This window comes from Octodon degus, unplaced genomic scaffold (genome assembly GCF_000260255.1).
Source record: "Octodon degus isolate 3935 unplaced genomic scaffold, OctDeg1.0 scaffold00028, whole genome shotgun sequence".
NCBI classification, from domain to species: domain Eukaryota; kingdom Metazoa; phylum Chordata; class Mammalia; order Rodentia; family Octodontidae; genus Octodon; species Octodon degus.
The window spans coordinates 14,071,571-14,084,968 of record NW_004524604.1 but is presented as its reverse complement, the minus strand read 5'-3'; the positions used below and the strand labels follow the sequence as shown (position 1 = coordinate 14,084,968).

Here is a 13,398-nt window from a genome sequence, read left to right as displayed (position 1 = left end):
ATAAAAGGTTTCAAGCATGGAAAAGAAAACCCCAAGTTGAGTAGTATTTGACAAGAAGAAGAGGGTGGTTTAACTATTTAAATTGTATTTACAAACATTAGAGGGTTTTTTGTTTTTTGTATTTTAGGGAAGGGCCTACAAGGTATTCAGGGTCTCACTACTAAATTGGACTCAGTGATTCTCCTGTTTACAGCCTCCCAAGAGCTGGGATTACAGGTGCACGCCACCATGTCTGGTCTCAATTGCTGTCTCAGTGTGCCCCCGGGGGTGGGGCTGGCAAGGCAGGCCTGGGGATCAAACCCTCCTGGGCCCCTCTGCCTGTTTGCAGGAGTTTTAATCAGCTGAGCTATAAGGCTGGCCCTCATTAGAGGTTTTTCAAAATTTGTTTTCTTTTGTAGCGCTAGGGATAGAACTCAGAATCTTGCTTGTTGCCAAATGGTATGCAGCACTCAAGTCAGACCACCAACCCACAGTAGTTCTTCTGTTATGAAACAAGATATAAGAAGGCTTAGTCCCCACTAAGGGCCTGAGTTCAAGCCCCGGTTCTGAAAAAAAAATAAATAAAAAGGCTTAGTGGGATAGTTTTCTTATTCAATTTAACTCTAGTAAAGGTTTAATTTCAGTAGAAAAATGCAACATGAATCAGGATTTAAACAGCTCTTTGTAGAAGGTGTCATTTCCCACTGTAAAATCTCCTCTGTCCTTTTCTCATAATCCAGTGAATATTTTTTAAAAATATTAGAAATACAAAAAGCGATGGTGTAGGTGCTTCCATTGTTGCTGGGATGAAATTCCCAAAACTTGTAATTTAAAGGACAGGTGTATGTTGCCTCATGTTTCAATCCATAATTAACTGGCTCCAAGGCAAGAAGGCAAACAGGAAGCACTCCTGGCATGGCATCAAGGAAGCAGAAAGAGTGGAGAGCTAGGGAGGGACATAAACTCTTCCGGAACACACCCAGGGACTCACCTCCTCTGGCCAGACCCCACCTCCAACAGCAAGTGAGCTGCAAATCCTCTTAATACATTCAAAAGCCCTATAATTCCATGAGGCTTTGTAGATATTTTACACCTAAACCGAGTATAAGATATAGAAAATAAACTATAATCTGACAAAATATGACTTTATTCTTACATATATGAGTGATTTCCATAAAGAAAAAGACAAAGATCAAATTTTCTTTACATGGTCTCAATTACAGATTACAACTTCTCTGAGGATATTTTCTTTCATCATTGTACTCTTGGTTTTCATTCTTCTTTTCAAATCTCTTCAAAAAACATGAAGTTCTAGATAAAACAAAAATAGAAAAGTGAGTAATCAGGAAAAAAAATCAATTTTCAGGCACAGAAAGGTAAGAGAACAGACTACACACAATAACATGCTAAAAAAGAAAAATTAAATATTGAAGGGCCAGTGAGATAGCTGAGCAGTCTACAGCACCTGCTTAATCAAGCTTAGGTAGGCAGAGGGGACCATGGTTTGATCCCTGGCATCACATGCCAGGCCAGTCCCCACCCTCAGGATGGGCTGAGCAGGCAAAAAAAAAAAAAGAAAAGAAAATTATATATATACATATACAGTAAACCTCCAAAAAGTCCATCGCTGTATAAATTCTGCTTTCACTTGTTACTAAATTTTACACTTATCAATTGATACCGTATGCATTTCTAATTCCCTAGCAGTTTTTCTACATAGTAGTTTTTGTAAGTTCATGAAATCTTTCCCTTGCATTCTGCCTGCCTCAACTCTTCACTGTCTTTCCCTAGTTATACAATTTCTCTACTGACATGGCAGGAGTTCCATATACAACTTTTTCCAGGATAAGGACAGCCCTGTTAGAGGCACGGCACATCATAAACAGGATAGGGTGGCCTGGGCTCATCAACGCTTGTGTTCTGAGCTCCTGCACCCTGCTTGCTCCATTCCATCCCTGGCCCGACCTGTCTCCGGCTAACTAGACCTTGACCAAGGCCTGAGAGAACAACATACGATGAGGAAGCAGGCGCCCAGCATCACCGCCTTCATCTTCACATCAAGGTCCAAGGGGAACTGGATCCCGAAGTCGTCGGCGTTTGTGAATGCTTCTCTCAACCCAGTCCAGCGCTTGGAAATCTTGCCGATTATAGATCTTTCATCAAGAGATTTAATCTACATTGCAAAGGATAAAGTCTTAAGGATTTCTAGCAAACTCACAGAAAAGCTACTTTCAAAGGTACAGTAAAATTAAACCAACACAACAGTAAAAAGATACCCATATGTAACTATGATCTATATAACCATGGTTAGATATTCTTTGCCTCCTATATATACTTGTAGATATATGGAAAAGTGATTTACAGTACAGATAAATTACAGGAAAGCAATTTTAATAAAATAGTATTTTCTATTTTGTATTAAGACAAAAATAATAAAATTATTTAAGTTCACCCAAATTAAAATATAGGCAGAAAAGAATAAAAACATAAATTCTTTGATCTAATTTCCAGGAACAATAAGTTTACAATGACTTGCAAATTTAAACGTCATGGGGCTGGCCAAACAGTGCAGTGGATTAAGGCGCTTGCAAGCAGGCACAGGGGCCAGGAGTTCGATCCCTGGGCCTGCTGTGCTGGCCCCACCCCCGGGGCGCACTGTGATGGCAATTGAGGCTGGGCATGGTGGCGCACGCCTGTATTCCCAGCTCTTGGGAGGCTGAAAATAGGTGGATCACTATGAGTCCGATCTAGTAGTGAGACCCTGAACACCCTGTAGATCCTTCCCTAAAATACAAAAAATTAAACATCATGAAGGGCTCATCTCCCGTCACTATCAGAAGGGGAACACAAATTACTAAAAATCTAATATGATGGTCAGTTTGCAACCCATGTAAACTTCATGCTTCTCTCAAAAACAAAATCTAATAGACGTGTTCCTTATCATCCTGATGGCCTCCAGCAGAGAAGGCAAACCCTAACTGGGGAGTACATATTACGCAGTAGCTCCTCCCCATCATGGGGCTCTGGTGAGGCCTGAAGCTGTAGATGACATGAAGCCCTGTATTTGCTCCTATTCATGCACACCTATATGGTTAAATTATCAATTATGCACAAAAAGAGATTAGCTATAATTATTGATCAACAAATGGAAAAATATAAAAATGAGTATATTGTAATAAGTTATGTGACTTTGGTCTCCCTCTTTGGCTTTCTAAATATCTTCTCATCCTTTTTTATGATGACATGAGATGATACACTACTACTGCGCAGAGGTGAAGGAATACTGCTGATGTAGGCCCTGCACACACAGAACATTGGGGTGCAGCACTTAAAGTTACCTGAACACTAGCAGTGGGATAGATACCAGTATAATCAATCTGATCATCAATTATTACCAAGAAGGCTACTAAGTGACTGACCTAATGAGCAGGTAGCACACCTGGTGAGATTGTGCTGGGAAAAGGGAGCGCTCATGTCCAGGCTGGATGGCACGGGATGGGGCACAGGACCCACTGCACTACCCAGAATGGCGTGCAGTTAAAACAGAAAATCATTTACTCATGGATCCTCCCCCTTCAATGCTTTCAGGCCACAGTTCACTGTGGGTCACTGAAACTGGAGAGCAAAACTGAGGAAAAGAAAGTTCTTCTGTACCAACCTTATTAAAACCATCTTTATCTACTTGGGTTTTTTGCAGGAAGTCAGCTTTTGAGACCATGGCCCAGAGCACAGACTGGTCTGTACAGCAGATTAAGGAGGAATTCATGCATGTGGACAAGCAGATTTAGAGGGCCAAGATAAAAGGAAACTGAATAACAAAGTAGTGTCACTACCCAGAAGCCATCCCGTTTAAGTGTTAGACGTTTTGTTTATTTCCATTTGGCTGCACAGCTTCGTTTCCCCACTGATCATACTCACCACTGACCTCTGGTCAGAATCATGAGCCTCTCTCCGAGTGATGTTAAACATACAAGCGTATTACTTCTCTCCTGCATATCAGTACAAGAGATTCCTTTGATGTATTTGCTAGCATTCTATAGAATCCCATTCTTTCCACACTGGGAAAACAAATGTGTACACATTATGACCTTTCTTACCTTAAAATCAATATCTGTACAACACCTGCATGGTACACATGGTCCCGTAATTTTTAACACTGCCTCTCTCTTCTCATTCTGAACAGTATACTTTGGCAGGCAGGGGTGCCATGTCTGAGTGACAAAACCCACTGGGACACCAGGAGGAGCTTGGATTTCAATCTGCAGTAGCCAAAGAATATATGTAAATGTACTAATAATCAGACTGTCTACAGTCAATGAAGAGGTGAAAATTCTTCCTGCCCTGGTAACTGCACACTGACCTCCTGAAGGCAGCAGGGGAAGCAACAGCTGTCACACCTCAGTGGCCGCTCCACAGTTATGACTTCGCGGTTCAAATTATCAAGAACCCTCAAGGTAAAAGGCCTCGCTGAACTACAGCAATTTCGAGTGCAGCAATCCGTATCTTCTACGGCAAAGTAAATTCTCTGCCCAAGGTTGTTCAAAATTTCAAATTTGTTATTTGTTTCAAAACCTGTTAAGACTAAAAACATAAAAACATAACATCATTATCACAATTTAGCTAAAAATAGCGACTATCATAGTATGTCCTTTTGCTATACCAGGGTTGGATGATACTTCAAGAAACAGAAAGAGGAAGAAGAAATGTAATTAGAAGCGATTTAGATTGAGGAAAAAGACAAAGGGAAAGAAGGAGAGGGTATGCTGGTTGGAAGAAAATTTTTGTGAAGACAGACACTGGTAAATAATCTAGTTTACCGTCCCATAGGATTGCCAGTGTTATATTTGTGGGCTGGATTTGCCTCTGTCCACAAAAACTTTTCTTTGTAGAAATACAACCAAAACAGTGAATGCATACCGTGCAGAAGTTCAGTTTTCTGGTGGATCAGAATCTGATCTATCTATTATAAGAAAAAGAAAATGTATGCATATCATTATTACCGCTTACAATGATCAGTTTTAGGTTGACATTAGGCTTTAATGTTAATAGGTAAAGTTTTGATATTTTTCACTCAGTGTAAAAAACTTCAAGTAAAATAAAACTGATTTATGCTGGAATTCCTAAAACAACTTTCTTAAAGATGTCCAAGAAATGTTTGTTTTATTCACTTGAAAAATCTTTTATGATTGTGAATATACTTGATATAATCATTTTTTTTTTTAAATGTATTTGGTACAGGGCCTCACTACACAGCTTGGACTCATAGTGATCTTCCTGTTTTCAGCCCCACCAGTGCTGGGATTACAGGCATGCGCCTGTAATGTAATATAATGTAACGTAATCCCATTCCTGGTCTTGGGAGGCCAGCTCAGTGTGACCCGGGGGCAAGGCCAGCGTGGCATGTGGTGCCCAGGATCAAACTCCAGTCCCTGTGCTTGTCTACGCAGGTGTGTAGTCTGCTATCTAACCAGTCCAATCAGTTATGATAGGTGATAATTTCCTGTATATATTTTATCAATTCCTGATTTAAAAAATGGGCATTTTGGAGTATTTTTTTAAAAAAATATTTGTTTATTTAGTATTTAATACAGGGTCTACAGGGTTTACAGGGTCTCACTATACCGATTGGATTCTTAGTGATTATTCTGTTTTCAGCCTCTGAAGTGCTGGAATTACAGGTGCACACCACCACACCCAGTCTCAACTGCCACCTGAGTGTGCCCCAAGGGGGTGAGGCCAGCATGGCACACCAGGGTCCCGGTCCCTGCGTCTGCCTAAGCGGGAGTATTTTTTTTAAAGGTATTTTTCCAAGAATATGGTTGTTACTAAATTTCTTATATCCTGGTTGAATGCACTGTAGAAAATAAAGTTAGTAGACTATGTTAGAGACACACCTGATTTACTTAATACTGATTTGATATAACATCTGCTAATATGTTCATAGGCTGGACACACAGAGCTTTTACTCTATTTTTATATACCTGATGTCTTATACAAAATAAATGTTAAATTTCCTATGCCAAGATTCAATATCCTGTTGGTAGAACAAAATACTGGCCTTTTCTTCCCCTGTCTTGTTGGCATTTATAAAACTGGATCTTCCAAAGAGGAAAATGGGCATCATAAATACAAGGAGTGGTCCCTTGCACAAGGTGGAGGTTATGCTCCACACACACCCATGATAAGTGAAAATCAGCAAAGTAGCAACATCGTATTTATTTCAGCATTTACATATATTTTAAGGCTTTTTAAATCCTTCCCACTTATAAACCTTTCCCACACTTTTAAAAACACTTGTAGGGGCTGGGGAGATGGCTCAGTAGAATAAGTGCTTCCCTAGCAAGTGCAAGGGCTTGAGTTCAATCCCTAGTTCTAGGAAAAAAACAAAACAAAACAAAACACTTTTAATGTTCTTAACCATTTCTAAAGTTGTAAACCTATATAATTTTAATGATATGCCTATACTGTATGCTACCACAGCATTGTGCAATATAGCAAAAAAATCCATGAGTAATTTAGATTAATATTTTTTGAAAACCCACGAAACAATGAGTCAAACTGCAAAATAGTGAGACTACTGTAATTTCATTAGTTGTAAAGAAGTGAATCATATTATACATGAAACATCAACTTTTTGTTTCATCTTTCCTTTTTCCTTTTTTCTTTTTTGAGACAGTGTCTTGCCACATAGTCCAGATCAGTCTTGAACTCACTATGTAGCCCAAGCTGCCCTGGAACTTGGAGCAAGTCTTGGCCTCCCCAGTGCTGGGATTCCCGGCATGCATCACCACACCCAGGTTCATGCTTCTTATTGAAACTAAGCACTAAACTTTATTTAAAATTTCTTTCTGGCTGCGGAGGTGGCTCCGTGACACACCACCTGCCTAGGAAGTGTAAGGTCCAGAGTTCAATTCCCAATACCCCCCCCCAACCTCTCCCAAGAAGAAGTAAGATTTCTTTCAAGTCCCCAGGAAAGTAGTTTTGGCATGAAAGAGCACTAAGTTCAGAACCAAAGTCCACCTGTCTTAGCTTTCTGGCCCTGTGTGACCTTGATTAGTTTCTCTTGTGAAAAATGGCAATAACTGTAAAAACCTATATGCCATAGACTTTTCTGTAACAATTAAGCAAGATAATACATGTATGCTAAGAACAAAGATATTTTGGTGAATATTTACTATTGATGCATTGAAGACTAAATACAAGATTATAGAAAAATGGTTGTGTCATATATTTGTATTTTGCTTAAAAAGTGAAACTGACCTAGAAGAATCAGTGATGCTAGCAGACACTATTGTATCATTTTAGACTCTGAAAAGTTATTCCTTTGTTACTCTAATTATGTGAACTAGAAGCACAATTGTGTCTTTACTGAGCATTTTACAAATCTGTAATCACCTGACTTAAATATTCCAGCCCAGGTGGGCAGTGCGGCAGAGGTGGTGGTGCTGGCATCCACAGGATGCTGGTGGGTCCCCCTGGATGATATGCTGCTTGATTCTGGCTGGCTTTGCCAGCACCTGGATAGTCGGGTGGAGGGACTAAGCCATCAGGTGGGGAGCCTGGAAATGTACCCATGGGTCTGGGGTAGGCGGGATGTCCTGATCCTAAAAAAACAAGTGAAATCATGAATAGCTTTACAGGAAAAAGGAATCAACACATGTTTAATTATCCTATGTACTACAAATGGACCCCTTAGAATACTTGGATCTTTCAAGTTTAAGTTTTCTTCTTTTTTTAATCTTTCAAGATTTTTCAATGCACTCTTTGTGGTTTCACAGCCTCTTCTATTTTTGCAAGTTTCCCCACTTCTATTCTCTTCAAAACTCACATGGAAGAAGTGTACTCTCTACCTGAGAAAGGGCAAGAAAGCCAAGGACAGCCCATCACACAGACATGTAGACATGCCTTCAGAGCAAAGAGGCAGCATCAGGTAGCAGATCCAAGGCAAAAGCTTCGACCAGTATTTTGAAGACTTCTCACTCCCAGGATAATTTTAGAAGTCTAGTAAATGAATCTCCTGTATCAGCAGACCTGCAAGTGATTTTCCCCTTTCTCCCCAAGGGATTTTTGGGAAGGTTTGAGACATTTTTGCTTGTAGAGGAGGGTGGTTCTATCCTCCAGGGGGTAGAAATCAGGGATGGTGCTAAACATCTTAAAATGCCCCAAATAGTTCCCTGAATAGAAAAAATGCTCCATCCCAAAATATGAGAAACCTGAGTGTAGAAATAAGGGACCTCTTCTAGCACAGTCCAGTTATATACCTGGGGTCTCCCCATCCCCAATACTAAGGACAATAACGTGTCACTGGCTGTGATGTAGAGCCAGGAAAGCACCTATCAGAGAAGGAACTTGTTCTCACTGAGCATTCAATCAACTACTGCAAGACAAAAACGTTTTCATTTTGCTGCGATAGAGAAAATACATGGAGCTATTTCAGGGTGCAAGGCAGGTACTTTAGATACATATAATTTAGACAGATCAAAAAATGACAAAGGGGCTGGGGATACAGCTCAGTGGCACAGCACATGCTGCCAAGTGCAACATCCCAAGTTCAATTTCTGCTTCCAAGAAACAACAACAACAAAAAGGAAAGCTTTACGTAACAATATGGTGAGAAATGGTCCAGCCAGCAAGAACAAATGCAAAAATCCATCATGTGGGAATGAACCAGTAAGAACAGGCTGTCACTAAAGCAACAGGAAATGGTTCCTCTCTAGAGGACCTTGGGGAGGTGTTTGTATCGTATTCCAAGTGGCAGGTGTTGGAGGATTCTGAGAAGCGGGGTGAGCTCCTTGATGTCATCTGTATTGCGTAAGGTTTTCAGAATTTCTGAGCAATGTGGTGCACATAAATTACATATACCTTTTAGCCGCTAAATATACTTTAATCTCTACATTTCTGGGAATACCTAATAAAATGTGAATGCTATTATTTTAATAGCTGTGACAATACACTGTTTAAAAACTATCAAGTAAAATGTCTGTACATGATCAGCAAGATGCATTTTAATTTTAAAATATTTTTATATTGTGGTTAGATTATGAAAAAACTTACAGAGCTGACAGTAGCTAGCTCCTAAAAATGTTATGAGATTAAATGTGTACACCCAGAGGAAATTCACACTGAAAACAGTGCCTAGAACACAGTGAACTCTCGAGTTGAAATTGTCATTGTTCACATCGTTGTCATTTCAAGATGAGGACTATATATAGCCCTTTTCTTGGGAAACAAAGCAAAGCTATTTTTCTAATAAACGCTCCAATTTTACCTGAATTTAATTTGGTCTGACTAGTATTAGGTAGCTATGCGATGGATTCAATGATTCTCCGAGTGCCCTGGGTAAATATTACAGATCTGCTAGTACTCTGAACACTCATTCCGTAAGGATTTCCAACAGAGGTTCGATCTCACCCCCGGCTTCACATTAGCATCGCTTGGGATACTAAAACCTTAAGTCCTTGAGTTCAGAGGCCTCATTTAATTTTTCTGGGATGGGGCTCTGGTTATGAGCACTTTTAAGTGTTTCCAAGTGACAAGGGAGCCGCGATTGCAAGACCCTAGGGCCTTGCGGTTTATCTGGATTAGAGGCAGAACTCACCGGAAGATTATTTAAACACAATTAAATAGGCTATTTAGCTCCCACGCAAACTGGTATGTTTAGCGAAGAAATCAAAACGGATACATGCTTTTATAAAAGTCTGGTTATCTTTGATCCCAAGCACCCTCTCTGTTCTTTTAATACATGGTTATCCCGCATACTTGTAAATCTGGACACACCAAAACTTTTGCCATTTCCAAGAGTCTAATAAAGCTGAGAACTGCGTTATTATGTTTAACAAAACTTTTTTTTTTTTTTTTTTTTTTTTGTATTTTAGGTCAGGGTGCACAGGATCTCACTACACTGATAGGACTCATAGAGATTCTCCTGTTTTCAGCCTCCCAAGCCCTGGGATTACAGGCTCGCGTCACCACACACAGTCTCAATCACACAGCACTGTCTCAATTGCTGTCTCGGTGGGCCCCTGGGGCGGGGACGGCACAACGAAAATTTCTGAACTCTTGTATGCATGATTTAAAAAAGACGTACTCCAAACTCCACAATAGAATGATTTATACTTTTCTTACAGATGCAAGGCACGTTTCATTAGCATGTGTATAAAAATAAGATGCCATGGGTGTTACAAAGGGAAAATGCTTGTCATCCCAAGGTAGCTTCGTTGCTATTGATGGCAACTTCCGGTTGTAAGCAATTTTATCATTTTCTTCTTTTTTTCTCATTGAATATGATTTCAAAAACTGCTTAACTCCAAAATAGCTGTGGGCAAATCTGTCATGTCACATACAACCATAATTTTCAGAATAGATGAATGAAATGATAAGTATAATATTTCTATTTGTACTTTGAGATTTAACTATATACATTCTATATTTCATTTGCTAATATAAACTCAGTACTAATTCTATTAGTTCTGTTTTCTACTTTGTCTTCTACAAAAAATTACTCTTATATAATATACATACAAAAGAAAATGAGCAATAGCTAGGCTGTCAAAATTTATTAAATGCAATGTCAGTACTAACTACTAAATGGAGAAGCCCATTTTTTCCCCCTCTTCTCTTGCTCTATCTTGGGAGCATCAACTGATTACCATCATTTTTCTTCTTTAATCATGTATTTTACCTTGTAATGTTGCTGGGGGATACTGAGCCGTGTACTCAATTGGCAAATTGGTTGCTGGACGAGGAATATCCATTTTGATGCCTACAATTCAAGACATAGACACATGTCCACTTAAAATTATATTAGAAAGGAAAAATACATTATTGTTAGATAATTTTCACTTGTGTGGTCTTAAACAGTATTGAAATAAGCAAAATAAATTCACTTAATACTGGCCTTGCCTGGCAAACACTGGGTCCTAAATTCAATCCCCTGTACCACACACACAAAAAAAAAGAAAAAAAGAAAAAAAGAAAGAAAGAAAAGAAAAAGAAAAAAGAAAATTCTACTTCAATTTGGCTTCTTCCTTGGACAGACAGCACACATTCACCAAATTCTCTATTTCTCATCTACAGGTGAGCAACCTAGCTCTCTAGTTCTCTGGCTGTTAAGATCCTGTTGCAAGGGCTGGCGAGATAGCCCCACAGACTAAACGCCTGTTTTGGCAAGCGCAGACACCAGGGTTCAATCCCAGTTCCTCATGCCACACCGCCCTGCCCCAGAGCGTCCTGAGACCAAGTCTGGGCATAGGGTGGAGGCCTACACCTGTAATCCCAGCGCTGCAGAGGCTGCAAACAGGAGGACCACTGCAAGTCCAAGCTGCATAGTGAGACATTGTACAAAATTAAAAAAAAAAAAAGAAAAAAAAAAAAGATCCTGTTGCAGTCTACATTACCAGTATCAGATTCAGATCAGATTTCAAGCAAATAAGAGTCCAAATAGGACTTAAAAGTCTCCCTTTCACTGATATGTCACATTGTGGCACCTATCAACAAGCACCAGCATTTCACTAATATAAAACATATATTCAAGAAATCAATTGCTCATAGTACCTGGTCTGTGACCAACAGCAACAACCCTAAAGTCAGGAAGCCCAGGATGAATTCAGGCAAAGCAAAAATAAGTGAATGGAAAGATGGATATTCAAGTGGGTGAGAGAGTACGTGAATTACAGATCAATTTCTGCACACTGAAATGAAAATTAAAATAGCTTACAAAAAGCATGTGGTTGGCACACTACATTTAAGACTTTCTCTTTAAAAAATAAAAGTGCTAAGGCATTTTCTGTATTTAAGACATGATTTATAGTTCTTTATATGGCAATATTCATCAGACACATTCTATGCATGTTTATATACAAACACGGTCTTTATTCCTCTTTACACACAATATGCATACACAAGCATACAATTTTGTATACAAACCGAGGAGTTATGAGGTGACTATGACCATGGCAAATGGACCACGCTTTATTTTCTAGGTATTTTCTACTAGTGTGCAGTACCTTATGATTACTTTCTTTGTGGGGAGTCGGTCCATGGGCATCATATTTAAATTGCTGTTCATTCCCTGTTCCTTTCTCCTCTCCCCTTCCTCCCTCCAGTTCAGTCCCTTGCCCTATGTTTCTTATTATCCTTTTTTTAACTCAAACTATACTAAAGTTCCCATCAGATAAGACAGCTTACACATACATACACATCTTAAAAACTCTGAGTTTTAAAAATAAAATTAAATCCATACAGCTATTCACAGATGATCCCAAAACTTCTGGTCCAAGGGGCAGGAGAGCTAGGACTGAAAGGGGAAAACTGACCAATGTATGTACACACTTCTAGAGGTGTTATTTGTCCACACTTGCTTGTCTTCTTCCTATTTGGTTACATTACGTTTAGTCTTAGAATAGAGTGAAAATAAACACCTTTTGACATAACTAGTGTAGAATGAAATTCGGACCCTTGCTGCACAACAGATTTTATATGCAACAATTACATAATATACCAAGCACTAATATTAGTATTTCCTAATCTGTGGTGCAAATTAGATGGCCTTTACTCATGTCACATATGCTAATTTAAATAAAGCACTACGTCTGATAGCCATGTAGCTCCTGGATGCCTCTCGTTCATTGTCATAATGATCCATTGGCTTTCTTAACCTTTGTAGACTAATTCCAAGATGTTATCCAAGAGTTGATTGAGAATTTGTAAGATAAAAATAAAACGAAACAACTTACTACAGTAAGACACACATGGCTAAGAACAATCAGATAAATGTGTGAAGGTGAGTGAGAACATTGGGAGTGGAATTAATGGTACTGTATTTTGTGATCGGTCCTTCTTGATCAGTTTTTGGCATTTTCGGTCAATTGAAAACACTAAGGGACTCTTTGTTCACCATTTTCACTGGATCTGGCACCATGTGACTTTTAGCTCATCCCCAAAGTCAAAGTGCCCATGAAAGGCAAATGTTTTAAATAGATTCAGGACAATCAGCCAGCCACCAGGGGGAGTACTTTAGGGGCATAGCAATGTATTTTTATTGTAGTAATGTATTCAAGCAAATCAAAGAGATAAAAGGAACAAAAGATGATCTTTAAAGTGAGTGATTCTCATTTAACTGATGTACTATACCTGAAAAGTCTTTCTAAACAACTCCATGCTCCTTGACAAATCTGAACCTCTTTTTTAAAATGAGGGAACTCAGCCCATGGGCATAAAATGGCTATTTAATGTTCCCCAGCTCGCTACCTAGCTGTGTTAAGATGACCCATGACCATGTCCTTTACAGTTCATTGAAATTTTATAGAAAGGACCGACAACTTTCAGGCAGAAAAGCTGCAACGGGTAGCAATGTACGCTCAAGACCAACCACTCACCCACCACCTGGGAATAATAGGGCTTGAGAAAAAGATTTGTCAC

The 13,398-nt window shown here is 39.3% G+C and overlaps 1 protein-coding gene across 2 annotated transcripts in view; it reads right to left on the bottom strand.

Annotated features, from left to right (window-relative positions):
* Positions 1 to 1,103: 1,103 nt before the first annotated feature.
* The window catches only part of LOC101586746 (phospholipid scramblase 1-like), a 31,145-nt gene continuing 18,850 nt past the window's right edge, over positions 1,104 to 13,398 (bottom strand). For both annotated transcript variants that reach the window (XM_012514269.2, XM_023713014.1), the window contains exons 2-8: positions 10,661 to 10,741; positions 7,375 to 7,583; positions 4,897 to 4,939; positions 4,340 to 4,560; positions 4,077 to 4,238; positions 1,994 to 2,152; positions 1,104 to 1,290 (exon numbers count right to left, since the gene is read on the bottom strand). In XM_012514269.2, coding sequence (XP_012369723.2) covers positions 1,264 to 1,290; positions 1,994 to 2,152; positions 4,077 to 4,238; positions 4,340 to 4,560; positions 4,897 to 4,939; positions 7,375 to 7,583; positions 10,661 to 10,733 — 894 coding nt within the window. In that variant the 5' untranslated portion in view covers positions 10,734 to 10,741 and the 3' untranslated portion in view covers positions 1,104 to 1,263. The remainder of the gene's footprint in view (positions 1,291 to 1,993; positions 2,153 to 4,076; positions 4,239 to 4,339; positions 4,561 to 4,896; positions 4,940 to 7,374; positions 7,584 to 10,660; positions 10,742 to 13,398) is intronic.